We start from the raw sequence: 25,704 nt of genomic DNA, 5'->3' as shown, positions 1-25,704 counted from the left end.
TTCAATTTCAAAACAATTCAATAAAAACTTAATATCTGCAAGGAGGACAAAGCTAAATATTCAGTCAAAAGACAAACTCAACATAGAAATAAACTATAGTATACAAAATGGTAAAAATCAAGACTGAAGACTGCAATAAATGTAAACACAGTTATGCCAGAATTTCAGTTAAAAAAATGCTAGCCTAAAATAAACTTGAAACACATTTAAAGATGTTACATGAAAAAAAAAAAAAAAAGATGTTACATGGCCCTCCTCTAATCTAATTATCTGTACTATTTTTTTTTTACAAATATTAAATATTACAAGTAACCCATTCCTTCCTTTATTGATAACTATAAATTTTACCATAAGCCTGTTTTTTCATATACTATAATCAAGGTAATCAAAAGTGGAAAAAGAAGTAAATCTGCACTGACTCATTAAGATGCAAATTTTATAGTCTTCGAACTTCCCCTATGAATGCATTAAATAAAATGGTAACAGTATTAACTTCTAATATTTTGACATTTCTAGCAAAAACCAGATTTATGTGTGTGTGTATATGTGCACTGTATCTAGCACTGAATAAATAAAAAGTCCAAGTTGTAAAATATCATATACAGTATGATTCTATTTTATAAATAAGCAAAAATTTAAGTAATATATACATATGTACATGTGGAAATAGAGCAAGGTACAGAAGGAAGGGTACTAAACCATTAATACTAGATTGGTGGCAGACAGAAGATACAGGCATTTTTTATTTATATACCTATCAGTTTTTGACTCATTACAATAAACATGTATTACTTTATAATTTTTAAAAATATATAATAATTTTTAAAGGGAGATGATGTGAACAGATAAAGGACAAAATTTTCTCACAACTCACTGTGAGTTTATTAGAACTGAAATATTGACTTTAAGAATCTGAAGTTATCTACATAACCAGAACTGTTAAGATTTTCTTCTTTCTCTATAAAATAAATGATCACTTGGATAAAGTCTTACACATCTACAAATTTTCACACTCTCTTTCAACATCCTATGAATCCAGACAAAAATGAAATGAAACAGAGAGCTTGTGTATACCGCTGGAGGTCACACAGTAAAGTCACATTCTAACTCCTCATGCGGTGTTCTTCCTAAAATAAACAGGCTATGTATATCAAAATTAAATAGAGATGCTATGAATATTTGACAAATGGTAATGAGTGTGGCCAAACATACCACTGTGGCAAAGGCGTTCTCCATCTTAACTCCTAATGCTTTGACTGGAGAAATAAAATGCAACCCTGTTACCTCTGCTGTGAGTTCTCTTTCTACAATTACAGACCATGGATCCTGAAAAAGCATAAAGTAACTAACAGGTACCTTGTGAGGTTCTCTACAGTGAGACGGAAACTATGGTGTCTAGGACTAAAATATTATAAGTATCCGAATACAATATTCAGTTACTCTTGTGGTTTCAAAAACAGCCTGACTTTCAGACTCTTGAATAATGGGAAGCAAGGGTTATTTAATGCACTTAAAATATTTGGTTATACTTTAGAAAGCTTATAAGCACACATGAATAAAGGTCAGAAAATAAATTTTATCTAGGTTAAATATAAATCTGAGACTACTAGTAGTATCATTAAAATTACATGACATATTGTCATCTGTTCTTTCTATTATTATTTTTTAAGCTAACTGGCTACCATTTTCCACAAAACCACTGTGTCTTAAAAATGCAACAAAAACCGACAGATTTTTCTCTGGAAGAGAGGAGACAGAGTAAGGGTAGGCTCAAGGTAGACTCGGAAAAAGGGCTTAAGTTCATGCTGTTTGGATGATCAGATAATATTTTTTAAGCATTTACTTCAGAAACAATTTTTAATAAACTTGTAACTAATCAAAATGTTTCAGAGAAATGGATCACTGGCAAGGAACTGTTCCTGACTGAAATGTGAGCTGGTTCCCAGATTTAGGACTTGTAAAGTAAGAAATCATGATAGTAACATGATATTAACATTTAATCCATATTTAAAGGTATTTTAATTTGCATATATTCATAGGACACACTTATTTGTTAAAAAGAAAGAGAGAAAAATTTATGGAATTGATCTTTCAGAAAGAAGAAAAACTTCATGCTGTTTTATCTCACAATCACAGTTTAAGCAAAGCATCTGTTTTAACATACGGAATTACCCTAAACCTCAAATATATATTGGCTTAGGTGAAAAAAAAAATTAAAATGCTGGGAGGAGAGGGATTTACTACACTGAAGTCCTTAAGTAGTATATGAGGTAATAGATATTTTTCATTTACATACTTTATATATTTCACATACATATGGTGTATGAGTAACATCAGTGCATTGTGAGATAATTATGTTCTCAAACTCATTTAGACAAATGTCAAAAATGTTTTCAAAACACAGTGGTGAAACATTAAAATAAGACAGGTATTTTAAAATGTAACAAACAAAGGATGAGCAGGGTTCATAACCTCTGCTTTGAGAAGAGGTTTCAAAACCTCTGCCTGCATCCTCAAAAGTATGATAATAATATATTAACTGTGTTTATGCTCCTGTTAAATAAAAGTATTAAACTGTGAACTGAAATACAGCCATTTTACTTATAAGTTCTACGCAAAATAGCCTAAAACAGAGAGAAAAGGGCTTTTACTAGAATGTAGTACTATCGATGAGCATGTAATAGCAATGGGCCTGCCTACATTTCTGGCAAGCAGCAACTACAGTCTACAAACCACTGATGGGCTAAACAAGCTATTAATGACAGTTGCTTTTCAACACTTAAAATGGCCAGACTGTGTTGCCTGACCACAAGGACAAGTAGGTCATCACTCTCAAATGTTATACAATATAAGAAACATAAATGAGACCTCTGTGGGGAGAAAAAACCCACAGGTATGGCTCCAGAGTTCTTTTGCTATCCAACTATTAATAGAAAGCAAATCCCACTTAAAGCTGTAAATACTTATAACCCATTGTACTAAAAGATTTATCATCACTTATTTAACCTTCCACCTAGAGTTGAACAAGGTGTTATTAGTTCTGGTGCCCAGCTCTAGCTCTGAAATATACAACTTAATATCCAGAACCCAAATAAAGAAAAAAAAAAAAAAATTGGCCCTCTGCGACTCTCACAGAGTAGTAAGATGATGAAATTTTGGTCCTGTGTAAACCCATGGAGTGTCTGTCTCTCCCGATCATTCATAGGTTGCAGAACCATACTCATGACTATATGGGGGATACATTCAGCCAGATTTTTAATCTGATTCAAGGGCCATGTTCCCTGCCCACTTGTCTTTCAAGTCGATGCCTTTCAATGTACTTTTCTTTCTGGTGTTTGCTGGACCAGCAGCATTAGCCTCACTTGGGAGCTTGCTAAATGCAAACTCTTAAGCCCCACCCCAGACTCAGAGTTTAAACAGTATCTATAGGAGATTCATATGCACATTAAAGATGGAGGGGCACTGACCTAGGTCATGTTCTCTGACTCCTACGTATCTCCAGTTATTTGACTTTTCAGAAAAGAAAACAAGGGGAGCTTTAGAAGTATCATACTGATCAGGATAATTCACTTCATTCTCTGCCCAAGGAGACATGTCAAAGCAGTCCTTCTTTCAAGTCAGAAACAACCCCCAAAACTATTCTGACCTTAAAAAAAGTGGCAATTTTTCATTTAGCTCAACCCAATATATTCAGATCTTAAGCCCTCTCCCAAGAGGAAAGGATAGCATTATTTTTATAGATTGCTAATAAAAAACAATAATAGCTATACTATAATCACATGACAAGATTCTATCTCCTGTACACTTTTATAATTGTAACAATAAAAATGTATGTTACTATCAGCCACTTGACTGTATTAAAATCACTCTAAAAAGAAAATATTTTAACCCTCATTGAGTATTTCAATAAGAGCGACAACTCACTATATTATCCAGAAGTTAAAAACGTTAAGAGGTAGAAAAATAGGGAGTCAGCTACCTTTGATATAACAGAGAACTCAGAGTCAATTGTTGGCACTTTAGGACATCATTAATCAAACAAGTCAGAAGCAACATCACCACCTAATAACCACCCACTTCCACTCCTTCAACCCTACTGTGTTAACAGATACATACTGGGGTCACATCAGAAAGTCTTTAATTTGTATATGATTTTTCATCAAATAAAAAGTACTATCTCCTTAAGTTCATTATAAAATCTAACTAAGCATGACATTATAAGCAATGATTTTCTCTAAGTCTCTGAGTAGATATGCACACTGAACTCTGAGATGTTTTGTATTCAATTCTGCTGACCATTCTGATCACTCTAGGAGGACCTCAGGAAGACTGAATTGGATTCAAGGGCTATTGAACACTGATTTCTGACATTTTTCATTATAAATTTCTCTTTTGAGGCAAAAGTTTTCTAAGATATCTCCCCTTGTCATCACCCCTGATAATAACTTAAAGTTTAATACATAAATGGAAATAAAAACAAAAATCATCCCCAGGAAAAAAAAAAGTATAACACTAACATGCCAAAGTAGTGAACACAGGCCTAGGAGCCGGTGTTACCAGAGCACTAGCTAGAGCAAAGGGGCTTGAAATGAGTGAAACCAGAAAAGGCAGCCTGAGGAAGCGCTGCTTCTGGGAGAAAATCAGGTAAACAGAAAACATGGAAGAAAGTGGTAAGAAACATGCTAACTAGAAACAAGACAGGCCAACCCCTCCCTCCCTGCCATCACCATCTGTTGAGAATGATGCTTCAGTACACTGTGGGAGCTCTTCCCTGGCGGCTCAGACACTGAAGGGCACACCTGCAATGCAGGAGACCTGGGTTCCATCCCTGGGTTGGCGAGATCCCCTGGAGGAGGGCATGGCACCCCACACTACTACTCCTGCCTGGAGAGTTCCATGGACAGAGGAGCCTGGCGGGCTACGATCCACGGGGTCGCAAAGAGTCGGACACGACTGAGTGCCTAAGCACAGTATCTACCGCGGAAGAGGGCACCCTTAAACCAGGAGCCCTGTCTACAAAACACCTAGGGTTTTTAAAGGGGAGGAAGGGAGGGAGGGAGGGAGGAGGGGAAGGGAGGGAAAGAAATCAAAATCACCCCCACATAGTAACCAGATTAAAACATTACAATACATGAAAATTCTTCCCTTAAAACCAATTACAAAGCACAAGACTCATTTGGACAAATAATAGAAAGAAAACCTAGAATCAGATATTCAAAGAATAAAAACATAAATTTAAGGGGGAAATATTTCAGATATGAAGGATACATTATAAGGTACACAAAAAAGAATAAATTTGAATGAAAACTTAGTAAGAAATACTGAATAAAACCAGGAAAACAATTGAGAGAATTAAAAACAAAAATAAAATAAAAATCTATAAAGGTAAAAATATTAGGCTGGTACCAGAGATATCTGGGATATCTGAATCTGGGAAAGACTGAAGGCAGGAGAAGGGGATGACAGAGGATGAGATGGTTCGATGGCATCACCGACTCAATGGACACGAGTTTGAGTAAACTCCGGGAGTTGGTGATGGACAGGGAGGCCTGGTGTGCTGCAGCCCATGGAGTCACAAAGAGCTAGACACGACTGAGCAACTGAACTGAACTGAACTAAACCAGAGATATCAAAAGCAGAATAATATTTCAAGAAAGTCAAAGAAAACTGTGAGCCAAGGATTTTATGTCCAGTCCAAGCTGTCATTCAAGTGGCAAGACTCCAGAAAAACAGCTTGGAATGTGCAAGATCTTGGGGAATATTGTACATATGAGCACAGCTAAACAGAGAAAGAAACACAGTAAATATAATGATACACAAGTAATTATGGAGTAATTTCCAGCATATACTAATGAGTGAAAAGAGCAAATTACAGCAAAAGTATATACAATATGCTTTTTATAAGAAAGAGGAAATGGGAATACATACATATAAGCACATAGTTGCTGTTGCTGTTTAGTGGCTAAGTAGTGGCTGACTCTTTGGCAACCCCATGGACTGAAGCCCACCAAGCCCCTCTGTCCATGGGATTTTCTAGGCAAGAATACTTGAGTGGGTAGCCATTCCCTTCTCCAGGGGATCTTCCTGACCTGGGGATCAAACCGAGGTCTCCCACATTGCAGGCTTATTCTTTACCATCTGAGTCACCAGGATATATTCTTAATCTTATGAAAAGCACGGGAAGTACAAACAAGACATTGATAAAATTTGCTATCTACAAGAAATAGAGAATAGCTAGAAAGGAAGGGAGTAACACCTCTCTGAGAACAACACAGTATATAATATTTTGACTTCTGGAAACATGTTAACCTTATGGATATTCAAACATAATTAAATCAACAAGAATGGGAACAAAGGCACCTAAAATTAAATATAAAGTGAAGTGAAGTAAAAGTCGTTCAGTAGTGTCCAACTCTTTGCAACCGCATGGACTATACAGTCCATGGAATTCTCCAGGCCAGAATACTGGAGAGGGTAGCCTTTTCCTTTTCCAGGGGATCTTCCCAACCCAGGGGTCGAACCCAGGTCTCCCACATTGTAGGCGGATTCTTTACCAGCTGTGCCACAAGAGAAGCCCATAAATGGGAACAAATGAATGTGACTATATCTCAAATGATTAAACTACACCCAAGGGGGAAAAACTGCAAATAAATCTTGAAGTCTTTTAATTAAGTCTGTTTTCAAAAGATACAGTTATAGTGATTTTGGAACTATTTTATGTATATTATGATTGAGCAAATGGGTAAACATATTAGTGCTACAGGAGTCTGGATTCTCACTTTACATAAATAAAAATATGAAATGGAGGAGAACAAGGAAGAACTCTGTGGTTTGGATTGAAATTGGAGGCATCAGTATGACTCATATGTTATTAAAATTATCTATCTATGTACTAACCTCCCTCCCTCTATTTATCTGTCTGATCTAGGACTAAAAGTTCCTAGAAGCAATAAAATTCCAGAGAAAATGAGCATATCATATGTCCAGACCTTGACTCCTAAATACCATTCTCCTTTAAAATGAGATACAGTAATCTGAAGAAATGGCTGATTCTGGGAGTGGGACAGGGAAGGTATAAGATGACCCTGAAACATGTTTATCAGAAAATGAGGACGTGCTCAGGGAAGAAAAAAAAATATGTCGAAAGGACCCAGAAATCATCTTGAAAGAGGACTCTCTGGACAAATCTGGCACAATCTGAGTGACAAAGTAAATAAGAAAAGTAACTGATAATAATCTGTTCATGAGTCTTTGCTCACAGTAAAAAGAAAAGTAAAATAAGAAGGATGGGCTTTTCTTTAGAGTAGAATGCACATCCGTGTCTGACTCTTAAAGACCGTCTAGACTGTAACCCATCAGGCTCCTCTGTACATGGGATTTCCCAGGCAAGAATACCGTGGGAGTGGGTTGCCAATTCCTATTCCAGGTGATCTTCCTGACCCAGGGATTGAACTCACATTTCCTGCATTGGCTGGTGGATTCTTTACTTACCACTGAGCCAACGGATCATACACCTTCCTAGAAACATGAAACCTGGGACCTTATAGTAGAACGCTGGCTCCTAAATACAGGGGAGTAGTAAAGCTGGAAAAATCTCATTTTTTCAATCATCAGGCAAGAATCATCAATGGATCATGGGGCAGCAACCTTCAAAGGCTGTGTTTAGAATTTTAAACAGATATAGTCTTTCTGGGTGGTAGGCAAGTTTGTGAGAAGATAAATAAAATGGTATTGGGAAGTATACTAAAAGAAATTTAAGCTAGGAATGACACGCTGGACAGTTCACAGGAAAAGGTGGCAACACAGATAGAGGAATAATGAAATAAAGACTGAATCAGGGCCTGAGAGACTGTGACAAATAAATGAATCAACCCCTGACGAGGTCAGAGGGAAACAAAGTCCATCCATCTTACTCTTCTCTTCATACATCCATGCCTGCTTCCTCCCTTCCAGGGTTACAGATTCCATATATATCAAGAAGAGCCCGTAAACAGGGTACAGACAGTGCGACCATGTATGTGTCCTTGTGGTAAATATAACATACTTCATATGTCATTTTTTTAAACTAAATTTAAATTTATACTGGATTTTACCTTCTCTCCAGGACAATGCTAATTTTCTATGACAATCCAAGTAAATTTGGAAAGAAAAAGGCTGAAGAAGGCTGCATGAACAGAAGAAACTAATTCTAAATGTGTGGGATGCTCTTCTCATTTTATTTTTACACTATGTATTTTTTTTAAATCAATCTATTAGAATCTGTAGTTCTAACTGTATTTGGCATACAGTCAATTCAAAGAAAGAGTACAAGGGCTAGAAGGCAAGGGCTATAAGTACTGTTCAGCTGGGAAGTGGAGAGAGAACAAACCTAAGGAGCCCAGAGTTGCTACATTGACAGGTTTCTTTAGCGCTTAACCAATGAATTCTTACATTTACTTCCTTTTAGACAGTTACAAAGAATATCATTAACTTTACTGAATATTAGTAGTGTACAAAGCAATACATATGTGTATATATGTGATATTATGCTATGTATTCATAATGTTAATAGTTCACAGTCAGTGGGTCAATTTTTATAATGTTAAGCTACAGAGTTTGAGTAATTGAGGTAAAATGCATTAAAATCATCTACTTCCACTACCTGTTATATTAATGCTGGCTCTCTGATCCCTAAAACGCATTATCTTTGAAACACATTTGATGTACATGACATATAAAAATTAAATATAACTTAGAGTCAAGAATGGGAAATAATAATTTAACAAACCATTACTCCTGACTAAAATTAATACAAGTGGCCATACTTCATTAAAGGTTTTAAAATACCTATAGTTGAAGAACTCTGTTCAGATGAAATCTTATTTTAAAAGTTTAAAAGTATACAAAATAACTAAAAACGGGCACTATTCTGGCCAAGTGGGCACTGGAAGTCTGGAGTGCTATTTGCCACGGGGAGATAAGCTGGCAGCCCAGGGCAGTTAGAAAACCGCCACAACACAAGGTTACAAGTCGAGTGTAAAGGCAAGACACTGTCACTGAAGATAAACTCACATTAGTAAGTACGAAAAAATATAAAATTTAAACAAAGGAAGAATCTAACTTGTTTACTGATGAATATGAATCACATAAGTATAAAGTCTTTTTATTAAATAATAATTTACAAGAGATTGGCACTACCTTAGCTGTTCTTCCTTGTTATAAGCTAACTGATACTGGTATTAGATGTTTCAGATTAATATTTTTATTGTGATGCCCATATGTATCTCCTAAATATATGCTGTACTCTTAAGTGAGAAATGACGATTCAAGAAATAATTTTTAATAATGAGAATAACAATGTTATTTATTTACTTCTAATCTGGAAATATATACATAGTTCAGTTTTTCTAACTTGGTTATTGTGTTCTGCTTCTAATAATTAATCTGTAATTTTTTTCTAAACCTGTAATTTTTAGCATGATTTAATCACTTTGAAAAGTTTAGATTTCCTCAGTTTCCTTTAGTTATTGAAAGAAAAACCAAAAATCCTTTCAACTCTAAAACTGCTGTAAATAAAAAGGGAGCTGCTCCTATTTGCTCTTGGGTGAGCAGAACAAAAGCACATTAATAGTTAACAAAGCTACAATATGATACACGAATGAAGTCTTGCATTAAAAAAGTACTTAGATTGTATTTACAAAAGAATCTCTATCATTAATTATTCAACATTTGGATCTGACCAGAAACCAGAGCATGACTTTATAATGCTCTGTTTAAATGAACTACTTAATGTTGTAATGAACAATCAATGTGGTGAGCTCAATGAATTTTGGACCTGGTATAATACAGCAGTTTTCCAACTTTTTGATCAATGGACAGATTTTAATGTTAAGTCAGTCGGAATTTCACTGGTGCTTTAAAAATGTTTACTTAAACTGAAAATTTTGCATCTCAATTATTTTATATTCTAAAACTGAATGTAGTTTAAACCAATGCATTATTCATAAAGCAAAGACATTAGGAAAAACAAAGCTGTGCGCTTCTTTCAAAGCCGTTAAATTGCTAAAACATACCACATTTATGCATGCAATATTTGATTGTTTTTTCCTTAAAACACAAGCTTGTTTTTGTCAGATCAAGATATGCCAAAAATTCTACACCAAACATTTTTGTTTATAATTAAAGCAATCATCAATCCAAGGATTGTCATCCATTTTATTTCATCTCTACATCAAAAAAAAAAATGTAATTTAAAAAAATTTTAATTCCCTTGAAATGATAAGATAAATGAAAATGTAAGTGCCTTCACATAATAACAGTAAGCTGACCCTTTGGGAAATGGTTGACTTTCTCAATACAAGGTATTCAAAGCTCATTCAAAAGTGTTCATTTAGAATGCAGATATCAAAGATGATGCAAATGTTCAAGAGAAAATTAGAACTTACCAGATGTTCTAATCCAGCTTTGATGTTTCCAGATTCCCTAAAATAGAAGAATAAAAGTTTAAAATAGTTGTTAAATCCTTGTCTGCTATAATTTATGTTTACCTCAAAAATATTTTATAAACCCCTATAATTTTTTCATATATCTTTCCTAATGTTCATAATAACCCCATTTTTAAGGACAAAACAATTTCCTTAGGAACAGATAATTTATTTATATCTAATAGTAGTATTAATCCTAAAATTTATATCTGTCTAGTAAAATGTTTCAGATTTTTCAAAGTCAGTAGAGAACAAAAAAAAAAAATCAAACATATTATCATTTTACTATTTGTACACTATCTTTATTTTACATTAGCTTTCTCATTAGTTTATTTTTTAACATTTATTACAAAAATGTTCAAACATACAGATTCTATCTACCATCTAGGGTCTACAATTGACATTTTACTATATTTGATTTATCAAATGCCCATCCATCAATAGGTCCATTTTTATACAAAGAATATGCACAAAAAGAATATTTATCAGTGCATAGCTAAGAAACTAAATCTTAAATTTTTTCCTGCCATTAATTTTATCAACTTAGTGCCCTCTATAAATCAGAACCTAAAATAATATTGAAAAAATAATCACCAATGAAAACACAAACATCAAATATCACAATATATATTTTAAGTATTTAATTTCTTGCTTTTCACTTAAAAAAAAAAAGAGTTCTGATGAGACAAAATACAAATAACTGTACAAGTAGCAAAGATAATTTAAATACACATTTGGTGGAATATGGCAATAGCTGGATGTTTTTCCTGATTTCGGTTAACGCTAATCTATTAGTGAGAAATGGACTTTCCCTATTCTCACTCTGATCAAGCAGTATTTTAATTCCATTATTAACACCACACCTTATTTGCTTTGACACAAAATTATACTTCTACCACAATGCAGAAAATAACTATGGAACATCTGACAACAGTACTGCATTCATAATGTTTAATCTTTTCCCCCCACACCTATTTTTCTCTGAAGTGGTCCCAATGTTATTTCTTTTCTCTTTATTTTGTCTCCATTTTTTTTTTTTTGCCAAAAATATATTTACTTCTGTTTCCTTTGTCTTGTTGTATAATCTTCTTTCAAATTTCCCTATCATTTCCCTTTGGATCAACTGCTTGAAAACTACACTAGTGGCTTCCAATGTTCCCTCTCACTGCCCAGTCTGGCATCTTGGGGATAAACTCCACTGTCTACTGATTAGTACTCCTCTTTAGCCATTCTCTTTTCTGCTTCTGACAACGCTATGTAATCATCATTTAAAAATTTAAGGGTTTCTGAAACTAATTCTCTGGATGCACTTCTAATGACAAGTGACAGAAATAGATTGCAACAAGGTGTGCCACAGCAGGCCAGTAACTACATAATTATTTTTACCTTTATTATTATCAGATTAATATATTTATTAGAGCTGGAAGTCTTAATGAATTTTTAAGTGTTCACAAGAAAGTTTTCATATAAGCATTTGTGTAATTTAAAATTTAAACAAAAATAATAATACACACAGTATAACATCTGACAGTGTAATATGTTTGTATGTGTGTGTGTATACATACCACAACAAAATTAAATCTTCCTATCAGTCACCCTATCACCTAGTTCTCAACCACTGATATTAGCTATTTATTTCTCCTTCCAAAGACAGTCTACGCATGTGTGTGCATACTTCTGTGTGTGTCTGTGTACTTCTCCTCCTTTTTTCTTTTCAACCCAAACAGAAGCATACCATACATATTGCTTTGTTTCTGAACTCAGCAATCTATGTTAGAGTGAAGTATATTTATACTATATAAGTCACATCTGCTTCATTTTTCCCCATGGGTACACTGTCACACCATGGTTCTTATTGGAAAATAATGTAGTATAAGAGAACAAAAATGCTCAGATTCAAAGAAGAAGTCCATAATTTATTATCTGAAACCACTGAGGCTAGACATGTTTCATCAGAATATTTTGGACCTTTCTGGTACTCTGTTCTGGTATAAGGATGTGCTTTACACTCATTGGATTTATGTATGTTTTATCTACTATTTGAAAGGTTCAAAAGGATCAGCTATACTAAATTTTTAACTGGTATTTATGTTTAAGCCAGTTTAGTCAAATTCGGCATTGTTCATATATTCAAGTTTTTTTCAATGTTTTGTTGAATATGAATTTAATAAATTAAGCACTAAAGTTTTAAAAAAATAAAAACAAACAAAGAATATTTTGGGTTTTAAGAAAAGTAATAAGGTACATATGGTGTATGTCATAAAACACAGACAGCAATACTTCAAGCAGCATCTCATCATCATACATATTAACAATTCTGAAAGAAAAATATGAATGTCCACACAAAGTGGGATAAACAAAGATGATAAACAGCTTCACTTAAGGGTAGGTTTTGCTGTCAACTGACTTCATCACAAACTTAGGAAAAATCCCTCAGTTTTCTGAGTTATTTATATTTTGGAATCAAGGATAAGAAATTAATCTTTAAAAAAGAAAGAAAGAAAGATTGATTAGCTATTGCTTCATTATGTTTCCAAGGAATTCCTTAAATTAAATGATTTTAGGAAATACATATTTGGAATGACACGCCTGAAAGAAAACTAAGCATCTTCCTTGATACATGTCCCTTTCCTTTGCTTCCAAATATAAGCAAACATAATCAACCACAAGGTCCTGGCTATCCAATATCCTTAGTTATCATGTAGTGTTAACCACTTCTTTCTATCTTCACAACTATGTCTTATTTTAGGCCATCATCTTTTCTCTCTCAGATTATTGCAAAGCTTCTTAATGGGTCTCAATGACCTCTGCCTTGCCCTATGTCGATTCATTCTCCGTAAGAGAGCAAGATCTTTGTAAAATTAAGCTTGATCATGTCGATTCCCTTCTTAAAATCCATGGCATACTACTGTACTCCAGTTTAAATCCCTCTGGTATTTGTCAAAGCTATACCACATGGGAAGTGGTAGCAAATACCATAACAAACTACAGTCTAAACAAAACCTCCTGTGGAGAAACACCTTTTTCTCACAAATGAAGTAATGAACTCTTCCCATGTGTTCACATCACAAAATTCCCATACTTTTGACTGTAGCCCACCAGGCACCTCTGTCCATGGCATTTTTCAGGCAAGAATACTAGAGTGGGTTGCCATTTCCTACTCGAGGGAATCTTCCCAACCCAGTGATCGAACCCACATCTCTTGCATCTCCTGCACTGGTGGGCAGATTCTTCATCACTGCACCACCTGGGAAGGCCCCTGGGTAGATCTACCCAGCCCCATAACACTCCAAGAACCAAGGCACCCGCAACAGTGAGTGGTTGTTTGGGAGAACAGTACTGGGAGTTTGTGTATGTGTGTGGTGGATAGTGGGCTGTGGTTTTGCTTTGTTTTGTTTTGGGTTGTTTTTTAAAAAGCAGGAGGACACTACGGGGAAAAAGTGGTTGATTGAGGCCACAGTAGAACAATTAATCTGGATAAGCACAAGCTAGAGCCTAGACTTTTACCCCTACCCTTAGATTAATATTACTAGCCAAGGCAGCTGAATGTTGCAAGGAAATAAAAGAGAAATCCACAAGGCAAATGTTTAGGAACTCTGAGGTGTTCTTAAAAATAACAGAATAACAACAAAGAAAGTAACTTCATCCAGAGAAAACAGACTGAGTAGGAATATAAGTATAATAACATATTCAAAGATAGGGGAAGATTTTTAGAAATTAAATACAAAAAATAATCAATATGAGATAATGAATATTAGAAATACAATAGTTTGAAATAAGCAACCCAGAGGATGAACGGAACGCACAATAACTACAGACCAGAATGAATTAGTCAGCTAGAACCCTGGGAAAGAACTCTCCTAGAAGGCCATAGGAAAGGCATGAAAGAACAAATGAGATAAAATTAAGAACAGGAGTAGAAGTACGAACATCTATAAGAATCCTAGAAGGAAAGCAAAGACAAAATAAAAGGGAATAAGTATTTGAAGAAACAGTGACACAAATTTCCTAGATATAGAAATACTCAAATCTTAGACTGAAAGGGTACATACAGCAGTGAACAGGAGAATTAAAGAAAAATCACAGCAAAGTATTATATAAAGATAATTAAGGCTATACTATTATAGATCAAGAGAAAAGTTTAAAAGTTTCCAGAAAGAAAAAGCACACTCCTCTATAAAAGATTAGCACTGACATCAGATTACTTAACACTAATGCAGACAATAGAGTGTAAGCTTCCAGGAGAAAGTGAATAAAAAAGCTGTGAATCTAGAATCTATATTCAACAAATAAACTATTATTTAAACTAAAGGAAAAATAAATAAATATTCAGCATACAAAGTCTTAGGAAATTCACTACGCAAAGACATATGAAAAAAGTTCTGAGGAATACAATAAGAAGAGAAAAAAATTCAGGAAGAAGCAAGCAAGCAAAATAAGGCAAGTAAAGTCTGGTATGGAACATAGTAATTACTGTAATATTAGTAATCAGTGACTAAAAAGAAAGCTAAAGAAAGGTCATCATAACAAAAATACCAGAGAAGATTCTTAGATTGGGTATGAAACAAATCTAGGGATGTGTGATTTACAAGAGACATATGAGACAAAAAGGATTCAGAACAGTTTCCAAAAAAGAGATTAAGATATAACCAGGCAAACACAAACCAAAAGAAAGTTGGGTTAGTGACTTTAATGACAAAATACATTTAAGCCACTTTGTGCGCAGTTGGTAAAGAATTCACCTGCAGTGCAGGAGGCCACCTGCAGTGAGGAGACCTGGGTTCGATTCCTAGGTTGGGAAGATCCCCTAGAGAAGGAAATGGCAACCCACTCCAATATTCTTCCCTGGGAAATCCCATGGACAGAGGAGCCTCACAGGCTACAGTCCATGGGGTCGCAAGAGTTGGACAAGAACTTAGCGCCCAACCACCACCCCTCCATATATGTATACATATATTTGACATGTATATATTTTGCTATATACACATGTGTATATACATACACACACACACACACATTGAAGAAAGCCATTCTCTTCAAGTAAAGAATATAATAGATCAAGTGACAGTGAAAGTGAATGTCGCTCAGTCATGTCTGACTCTTTGCAACCCCATAGACTATACAGTTCATGGAATTCTCCAGGCCAGAATACTAGAGTGGGTGGCCTTTCCCTTCTCCAGGGGATCTTCCCAACCCAGGGATCGAACCCAGGTCTCCACCACTGCAGGCAGATTCTTTACCAACTGAGCCACCAGGGAAGCCCAAGAATAATGAAGTGGGTAGCCTATCCCTTCTCCAGTGGATCTTCCCAACCAAGGAATTAGACCAGGGTCTACTGCATCGCAGGCAGATTCTTTACCAGCTGAGCTACCAGGCAAGCCCCATAACAGAACAAGACGTTTTCATTTATATCTAGAAGGTTTGCATATTTGTAAAGCTTAATATGTATCAGAGCTTGGGACACTGAAGTTTCAACAAATTCTTCATGAAAATCAGTTTTGTTTAGTCTTACTTTGGGCAGAAAGACAAGGAAGGGTGGCCATCTCAAAATTACACAGATAAACCAACATGAGAACATAAATACTACATGAGAGAGCATGATATATAATACTGGTTCTAGAAGCAAAATATCTCATATCTAAGTTCTACAACAAAACAGTTGAATGGGCTTGGGTAATAATCCAATTTCTCTGAAGCTCAAATGGTTCACCTATGATGTGCAGATTTTTTGACTCTTGTTTTACCTAACACATAGGGTGGCTGTGAAAAGATAAGCAAGATAAAGTATATGAAAGTGCACTATATATTGCAATATGCTATATAAACCTGTTACTATGATAGCTATTTAAACACAAAAGTCTTTAAGAGTGATTCCAAAAGGCTAAAACAATTTTTTTTTTTAAATAGAGAGGCAAGATTCAAGACATTGACAGAAGGCTCTTGCAACAAATGGTATAATGCCTGTCCTCTTTAGAGGTCTGTCTCTTGGGCTGTCCCTGTCATGACTTCATCAATATTTGTGCAACTCCTTTTGCCCTGTGCTGAAAGCAGACTTAATTCAATTATAGGTCTCAAAACTGATAAAATGGTCCTGAAGTGGAAAATGGGAAGAGATTATTGGCAAATGAATAAAGATTTGTATCGAACTAACACACAGGAGTACAGCAGGTCTTTTTTTAATCATTCCCTGTCTTAAATCTTCTGGGAACCATGAGTTTCCCTTCCCCTCATGCAGCACATCGATTTCTGAATTAGACTGCAATATTAAATAATTAATATACTTGCCATGATTGATGTTTTGCATTAGTTGAATATTAGGTTATCAATCAAAATCCACTTGGTTTAATGTAATAATATTGAAAAAGTGTCACGGGCTGTTCATCCAATTTGTAGTTGAGGCAGCACAGATAGTAATGTTGGCATAACACAAGCTTTAAAGCAGGAAATGCGGTGGCTCAACATGTATGAGGCAGACATCTTGAAACTAACTGGGACAAGGCTGAGGTTGTCCTAAATAACCCTTGTGACACTTGTCAGTGTTGACGTTAGGTCTCCTTCCAGTAAGAAGCTGATGCCATGTATCAATCACACTATGGCAGACAAGAATAAAATTAAAATAAAGTTACTGATTTACCTTTGTGGCAAACAGATTTCATTATTCTGCCAAAGAAAGCATGCTCTAAATCTAGAAATTGTTGCTACTATAAAGCTTATCCTCTTAAGAAATTTCTAAACAGACTGATTGTTTAGATCTGGTCTTACTAGGAAGGGATCAACACTTTTAAAAAAATGTGAGAACAAATTACACCAAAATGATCATTCGGGTTTTAAAATGGTCTAAGGAAATCTGGTCAAGGAACCACAATTAATAATAGCATTTATTTTTAAAAAACAACATTGCATTTGATGATGACATTCTCCTTTGCTTTCAATATTTTGCATCGAAAGTGTAAACTACAAACCTGGAGAAAAAATTTTAATCACTTGCTTCTCCAAGTAAAAGTAAATTTTACTCATCACTCCTATTAAATCAATCTAAAATCTATTATGAATTGACTTATATAAGCAATATTTTATAACAAATTAAAAGAAAGACATCCAAAAGAAAAGTAACTGCTTGGGTGGGAAGTAGAAAAGTAACAAAATGAAATATAAACCAAAACCATTTCAGAAAGCAAGCCAAAAATCAGTGAGTAACTATTACAAAATAGAAACTGTAATACATGTAACTAAATAAAGTAGCATTAAAGTCTCATTTCATTCAACAAGAAATAAAAGATTAAATGCATTTATAATCAGTAATGTACATGTATTAACCCACATAAAATATGCATACTCACAATAATTGTGAAAAAGTTTAACTTAATAAGGTTTTTATACTTATTACTTATTTTATTCTTATTACTTAAGTAATGAGGTTTTATAGGTTTTTTGGTCATGAACTAAGCATATTATCCACTTTTAAAAGATTATTATGCTGCAGTTTTCTACAGCTATAAGAAATAAGATCACAGTTAATTTTGTACTCTCACACAAAGCAAAAATCTATGTGAACTGGGCTTTTTTTCTTTTTATAATGGCAGTCAAGGTTTTTAAAAGCCTGAGTTATAAGTTATAAATATATCTATACCTCCTATCTCAAATAATAACTAACAAATTTTTTACATGTATAAGACCTTTTCTGTTAGTATCAAATGTTATTAACGAAAAATCTGGTAATATAAATTTAAGAAAAACTTGGGTTCAAAATCCAACTCTACTGCTTAACTAAATAACTCTGTCAGGATATATATCTTCTCTAATTTGCCATTCTTAAATTCAAATCAAGGATTAAAGATAATCAGCATGCATATGGCAGCACTCAATAATTACTGGTTCAGTATGACAAATTAATGGAGCACATTTCACTTTCAAAATCAAGAAACATCTTTTATAGATGTTAGCTTTTTTAACCACCATAAAATCTATTTCAATTGTTAATACTTACAAATGAAAGGCCGTCTACTTTTCAAATAAATACACAAAAAGAGCTTGGCCCAATGGACAGCATCCAATAAAAATGCCATCTATATCTTGACATAAGTACATTCTTCTATCCTGATCTCTTTGAATGGAAGCAGAATTTAAAAGTACACAGAAAAAAAGTAAGCAGAAATAATTTCTTAATAACCTAATTTTAAAAATATTTTTAACCCCAATAACAAAAATACCGAATATTACCAAGTTCCAAGGAGATCTTCCTGAAATTCTCAGATTCAACTTACTAGGTTTGGTTAGAATTCTCAGTACATTTCTCCTGATTGGAAAATACCTTGCAAATTAGTGGATCTAAATATATATTCAAAATATATATATATATATATATATATAAATATATAGGAGAAGGAAATGGCAACCCACTCCAGTATTCTTGCCTGGAAAATCCCATGGATGGAGGAACCTGGTAGGCTATAGTTCATGGGGTCGCATACAGTCAGACATGACTGAGCAACTTCACTTTCACTTTTTCAAATATATATTCTTAGGTGACTAGATTGCATAATGGTAGTTTTCAGACGTTTGTATTTTACAAGTAGTTATTGATCTGACTGATTATTATTTACAATAAATTTTGCTCTAGAATTTATAAATCATTTACACAGACAAGTGTACTATGGCTACTGAATTTTATGTTACTATTCTCTTTTTAAAATTATTTAATTAGTTTCAAAAATATTAGTGAGCATCCATTATATCAGGACAAGTTTAAAGTAAACATATTAAACAGCTGAGGACTTAGGACACACACACAGTTTATTCCAATGGGGAGCTGTAACACTAAAGTTGGTACATATCGTAAGTTACATTACATACAAACAGTTTCAGGGCGTCACAAAAAGGCCTAGATTAAAAAGAAAAGAGGTTTTAATATTTTCCAAGTTATTCTCTAAACAACAGTCTCAAGATGAAGAAAAACTAAGAGAATTCATCACAAGTAGATCTGATATTAAAAAAACTGCTAAAGAAAGTGCTTCAGACCAAGGGAAATTAGAAAAAGAATTGAACATTGAGAATGAAGGAAGAGCAATTGAAATATACTTACTGAGTACCCTCATACCTTACTTAGGCCCCATGATAAATTCTAAGTGGATAATAAAAACAATAACAACAAAATAAACAAATATTATCGATGAAAAGTATCTTGGAGGTTTAATCCATAATGTCAAACCAAGATGAATACATAAAATAGTTAACGTCTAAGCCAGGCAAAGAAAATGCATGTGAACATGCTACCTATGTGCTATTTCCACATGCAGGACTAAGGCTCCTAATGAGTGGCAATCCTCTTTCCCACTGAAGCCAGATGTAGTTCAAGAATCATTCTTAACACTGCGCTCTAAGGAGTCACTGACAGTTGTCTGCAGTGAGCAAGTGAGATGCAACTTGTGTGCCACCACCCCCTTCAATCCATGTGCTTGGCCTGGTTCACGAGAAATTTAGAAGAGAAACCATCATGTGTGTTAGAGTGGTTGGGAAATATTTCAAAGACGAGGGGTAATTTTGGCTGGATCCTGAAGGATTAATTTCATTTGAGCAAAGTGGGTAAGCAGAAAAGAGGCAGCAAGAGCAAGCCCAAAGGTCCCATACGATCTGTTTGGAGGTCAAGTAAGGAGAACAGCCTGCCCAGAATAGATGCATTAAAAGGTCATATATTTCTTTTCATCTTTAATTTTAAGTAACTTTTATATGTAAGTTTTCAGGGGTATCATGTACAATTGTGCATGTTGCTCATTACGTGGGAGGAAAAAAAGAAAAACCAAATGGGGCAGTGGAAGCTAACAGTACATGCCCTGGCCAAGCAGCGCACCCTGGTGTGGTTCTGCATTCACCAGCAAGGGTGGCTTTTCCGAGTGCGCCCAAAGGTGGCGTGTGGACTAGCAGTCCACAAATAACAATGATCATTATACAGAAATTCAAAATCACATCTGGTTCTAATGAAGAAGAAAATAAAAATCACCTGACATCCTACCAGCCAAGACAATACCTCAACATGTTTTAGTTTTTCCCTCCCTTCTTATGTAAGCAAACAAATACACTTATTTTCTTACAAGTATGGAATAGTCATTGATTTGTTATGTACTTACATATCTTACATTTTTTCATCACTTAATTATATGCTATAAACAGCTCTTGAAGTATCAATAAATGTTTACATATAATATTTTTACTGTTTACATACTATTCTGTTCATAAAAATACAACTGGTTAACATATCCACTACTGTTAGGAACTTGCATTGTTTCTGATTTCTAATTCTACATAAAATGAGGGTGTAAAAAAAGGATAATTGATCATGAGATTTAAAAAATTATTTATGAATTTTATGTTATGTTTATTCCTCTTGTAGGACTAGGGTAAATAATTTTTAAAAGAGCAAATAAATCAGTATATTTCACCTCTAGTACTTAAGCCTAAATAAATTTATCTACTATACTTGTTAAATATTAATTTATATTTAAATATAGTTATCATTTATAATAAATACATTTAACATAAATTTATACTTTCAAGAAAGTTCATTATCATAAACTAATGTTCCAAAAGCTTTCTAAAAGCAATATCTACCTATATGTATTATAAACAGTAAACAATTCTAAATAGAAGATAACAAACACATATAAGTATTCTACTAACATCTTCAACTGCTAAAATTAAGAGAAAATGCAACACATTTATCTTTCCTGAGAAAAGCAAACTTTAAATAACTCAGAAATTGATTATTCAGTTATTAAAGTCATTTGATGCTTTTTCTCTTCCCTCTGATGTTTTCCTTTGTAACCAGACTGATATTCTAAAAGGAAACAAAAAACTAACGTATGATTTTAATCTGGTAAGCACCTGATAATGCTAAGAAATAAAACTACAGTATTAAACTCCTCAGCATATAATTCAAGATTCTCCTCAAGTCAAACAATTTGCCATTTCCTAAAGACTTCTTTGCATTTATTGGTAAACAAATCCTTGATCATTATTTATTAATAAGTAAACTGACCTTCTTAGAGATTCTACCTCTGAGAAAATACTGACGGTATGTACCTAGCACTGTACTAAGTGCTTTACATCAATTAGCTCATTGAAACCTATAAGGGTAACTTTATTATAAAGAGAGAAAATTATTACCCTTACTTTATAGATGAGATAACTGAGGCTTAGAGAGGTGAAGTAGATCACATCAGACACACTTCAGCTATCAAAAGGCAAATGTGAAACCAGGCACCCCAAGTTCACTGCCCAAAATTTAATCAAGAGATAATTTATTACTGTCTCTCTGTAAAAACAATAACCTTAACAATGAAACAAGGTTTTACAGTATTCTACTAGCACCATGACTGGGAAAGGAGATGCAAAGGGGTGAGGATTTAAATAAAAAAAAACACTGATCCTTAATAACATGATAAAATATACCAGGTGCTAAACCTTATCATTTACACTTACAATCTCATTGAATTCTCACAATATTCACAAAAAGAAAAATCTATATAAATGGCTAACATTCAGGGAAATATTATAGTGCACAGAGCTGCAAGATAAAACTAAATGCCATTTTTTCACCTAGGAAACAAGCAAAGATAAAAACAAATGACAATGTTTTTATTGTTGGCAAAGGTATGGGGAGTCAGGACCCTCATATGTTATTTGTGAGAGCAGAAAATAATACAAATTTTTCAGAGGACAATAGGAAAATGCTTCATGTTTTCAATAATACACATAAAGCCTTTGACCTGAAAGTTCACACCTCTGGGCTTATCTCAATGCTGTATCCCAATGTAATATCCCATTATAGTAATATTGTGCAGTATCCCAATGTTGTATCCTAATGCAGAGTCACAAGAAACTAATCATTCCATTGTGTTTAACATAAGATCCAAAAACAACAACGAAACAACAAATCTGGAATAAATCAAATGCCCAATAATGCCAAATTATGACAGAAAGCACAATAATATTCAAATAACAGAAAACTGTATAGTCACTAAAAATTATAATGTAGTTGAGTATTTCCATGAAAATGTTCTTATGGTATACTGAGTTTTTAAAAAGAGCCTATTACAGTATAGCATGATGTTAGAATTGTTTAAAAAAACTTTTATATATGTATGTGTACGAGTACATATGCATGTGTATCTACATGTAACTAAGAGGTTATAAACTAAAATGTTAAGAATATTTAGCAGTGGGATTTTGACTGATTTTTATGTTCACTCTAATGCTTCACTTATGTGTTTTCCAAAATTTCTTCCATCAAAATACATTACTATTGGCTAATTTTTTAAACATTTTAAAAAAAAATCCTTACTGCAGCTCTATGGAGTAGTACATCAACCTCATTTTGTAAATAAGAGATCTGCATAGAGTAATTTACTTAAGGTAGAAAAGTAACTTCCTAAGATGGCCAAAATTTCTCTACTGAATCTAAAGCTCATTCTTTCACAACAGAAATGCTGCCTGCATTTCTTCTATTTTAGCTTCTACAAGTCTATACTCAACCCACACCTTTCCTATTCTTCATATGTTTGAAAAAGAGTCATAAATTATCTGTATATAAGCCTGTTACCTTCAGTGTTTGCTTTAAGGACTCAGTGTATATTTCTCTCCAACTTGAAACTCTCTACAGTGTTTAATACGAATTGAGTCATTCTAAACTTGATACATGAATATATAAGATACAAGTGAATTAAATTTAGAGCTGGAGAATGTGAAACTGGAAATAGAGTTGAATGCATGAAATAAACAGAAAAAGTGAACCCTTCAATAACTGATCCAGATTGGTCCGAGTTCTGCCACATTCCCTTCCTTTCCACTTGGTCTATATTAGCTTTGCTTCCTATCACTTCACCAAAATTCCTCCAACACTCTTCGCCCTAATATCAATGTTTTCAAACCCCAAGTTTGTCTCTCTCTCTGCTATATAATCTATAATATCTGGCTAATAATTTTCTACTGCTATCCAAAATGTCCCTCTTCTCAGACCAGTCCATTATCATTTCCATGATTTTTTTGTTGTTGTTCATGCATTCATCTACCTAAAACAGTCTTCCTCTTCCTTGACACATCTTCAAATTCTATATATTTACGTACAAGAACCAAACTCCCACTTTTACTACGTTCATAACAACTTCTTACACTTCTAAACTTCTAGTCACTCCTTGCATTCAACAAATATTGGTTTAGATGGTAAAGAATCCACCCGCAATGCAGGAGACCTGGGTTCGACCCCTGGGTTGGGAAGATGCCCTGGAGGATGGCATGGCAACCCACTCCAGTATTCTTGCCTGGAGAATTCCATGGAGAGGAGCCTGGTGGGCTGCAGTCCATGGGGAAGCAAAGATTCGGACACGACTAAGCAACCAAGCACAGGAACTTCCAAGTACCCTAAGTAGTGAATGTAATAATACATGTAAAGTGCTTAGAGGACTACTGTTAGCATATGTTACTCATTATTATCAACATCATCAGATCCTTCATGAGCACTGCTCAGATCATTGAGATCAAAAGGATACAAAGTCACTCAGAGGTACAATGCTGAGCAGTTAGCTGGTCGCATTCACCAGCTAAGTGACATGACTCCTGAAAACCACCCTGCACATATGCCTTATCACGACACATGAAAATTACAAATTCTCACGTACAACACAGATCCCCTTTGAACAGACAGAACATTAAATCTGTGGTTACCAAGGTCAACTGCACTACCCTTAAAGAAAACTTACTTCAGTGGCTTCCATGTTTGTATCCATTTCCCAAGTTAAATATCTGTTCAAGTAAACCTTCTGCTTTGGTATCACATGAAGCTTTTTGGTAAGTACAGATTCTTGGTATGCAATGTCAATCAAACTCTAACGTTCCCAAAACTATACATGAAAGATAAAAAATCTTTAGGTCTTTGGATATGGTTAACTAAAACAGTTTATTTACATGTCACTAACATTAGCTAATGTCCACAAAATTAGAACTGGAAGGTCTCACTGGAAACGCAGAGAAGTAAATAGCCCAACAAAGTATTAGAAATGCTCTATCAGAAGTCTGATTTCATGAGTGTGTTTCTTGGGAGACTATGATGATGGGGAAAAGGCAGAAGCTGTGGGTAGCAGAGTCTAGGAAATCCTTCACAGAGGTAATGACTGAGATGCCTTCACACAAAGACCACTGCAGCCACAAGGGCTCTGGAATCAGCTCCTCTGGCTTTTTCAAGGACTTCAGTCCTTCAGTTATTTTTTGTCTTTCTCCCTGCTACTGTGGGGCAATCAGGGGTTAAAGTCAGGTTAAAGTAAAGGGGTTAGTGAGTTAGGACAATGAATCAAACTGAAAGTAACAATCAAAGCTTCATTTTCTTACTGATAACAATGCAACCAAGAGTCAAAAAGGAGACAGATGTTACATTTTCCCCTCAAAGAACGGCATGGGTCAGGTGGATGCACTGGGGTGGGCAGGGGGGGTAGCGAGAAGAATGGTTGTCTCACTACTCTTTTGGACCAGTGAACCATGGGGAAAGAAAGTGGGAAGGGCTAGGAATGGAAAAGTACTGAATCAAAGTGCAGAAAGTATTTCAGATCCCACATAAGGACTCTACATGGAAGCACCCAGTCTAGGAACAACAGTGCTTAATGGTTGAGTCTAAAAGATTGGACTTCCCTGGTGGCTCAGATGGTAAAGCGTCTGCTTGCAATGCGGGAGACACAGAATTCTGGCCTGGAGTTGGACTCCTCAGCTACCATACTACTTGATTCTCCAGTCAAACCTTTTGAAAAACGACATAGCACTAAGTCTCCACATTCCTACTTCCTATCACATCCAAAATTTTCTCTTCCTAAAGTCGGTGGTGGTGTCTCCATGTTACCAAGTCCAAATGCCATTGTATCGTCCTTGTCTTTATATCCTTCTCAGGAGCATCTGAAACTGCCGAACACGCCTTCCTGCACACCCTCTGCTCGTCTGCCTTCTGTGACATTGCATCATTCAGGTTTTAAACCTTTTTTGAAAAAATAACTTGTTTCCTTTGTAGGTTCATGTCCCTTTCTCCAGCCATCAAAGGTTAGAGCTCCTCAAGGTTCGGTCCTATGCCCTTATTTTGTTCCATATTTTCTTCTCAACCAATCTTGCTCTCAGCATTAATAGCAACCTACAGGAAAATAACAACAAGCACAGTCTTCAGAAGTTTCAGATTCATTTGTCCAAATGAATAGAAATGAAATAGAAATGA

At 34.7% G+C, this 25,704-nt stretch overlaps 1 protein-coding gene across 4 annotated transcripts in view; it reads right to left on the bottom strand.

Moving 5' to 3' along the window:
* The window catches only part of RSRC1 (arginine and serine rich coiled-coil 1), a 403,298-nt gene that overhangs the window by 216,754 nt on the left and 160,840 nt on the right, over positions 1–25,704 (bottom strand). For all 4 annotated transcript variants that reach the window (XM_043875500.1, XM_043875501.1, XM_043875502.1 and 1 more), the window contains exon 5: positions 10,425–10,461. In XM_043875500.1, coding sequence (XP_043731435.1) covers positions 10,425–10,461 — 37 coding nt within the window. The remainder of the gene's footprint in view (positions 1–10,424; positions 10,462–25,704) is intronic.

The sequence above is a fragment of the Cervus elaphus genome, chromosome 19, assembly GCF_910594005.1.
Source record: "Cervus elaphus chromosome 19, mCerEla1.1, whole genome shotgun sequence".
NCBI lineage: Eukaryota > Metazoa > Chordata > Mammalia > Artiodactyla > Cervidae > Cervus > Cervus elaphus.
The sequence above is the reverse complement of the archived record's forward strand: the minus strand, read 5'-3'. Positions and strand labels throughout refer to the sequence as shown.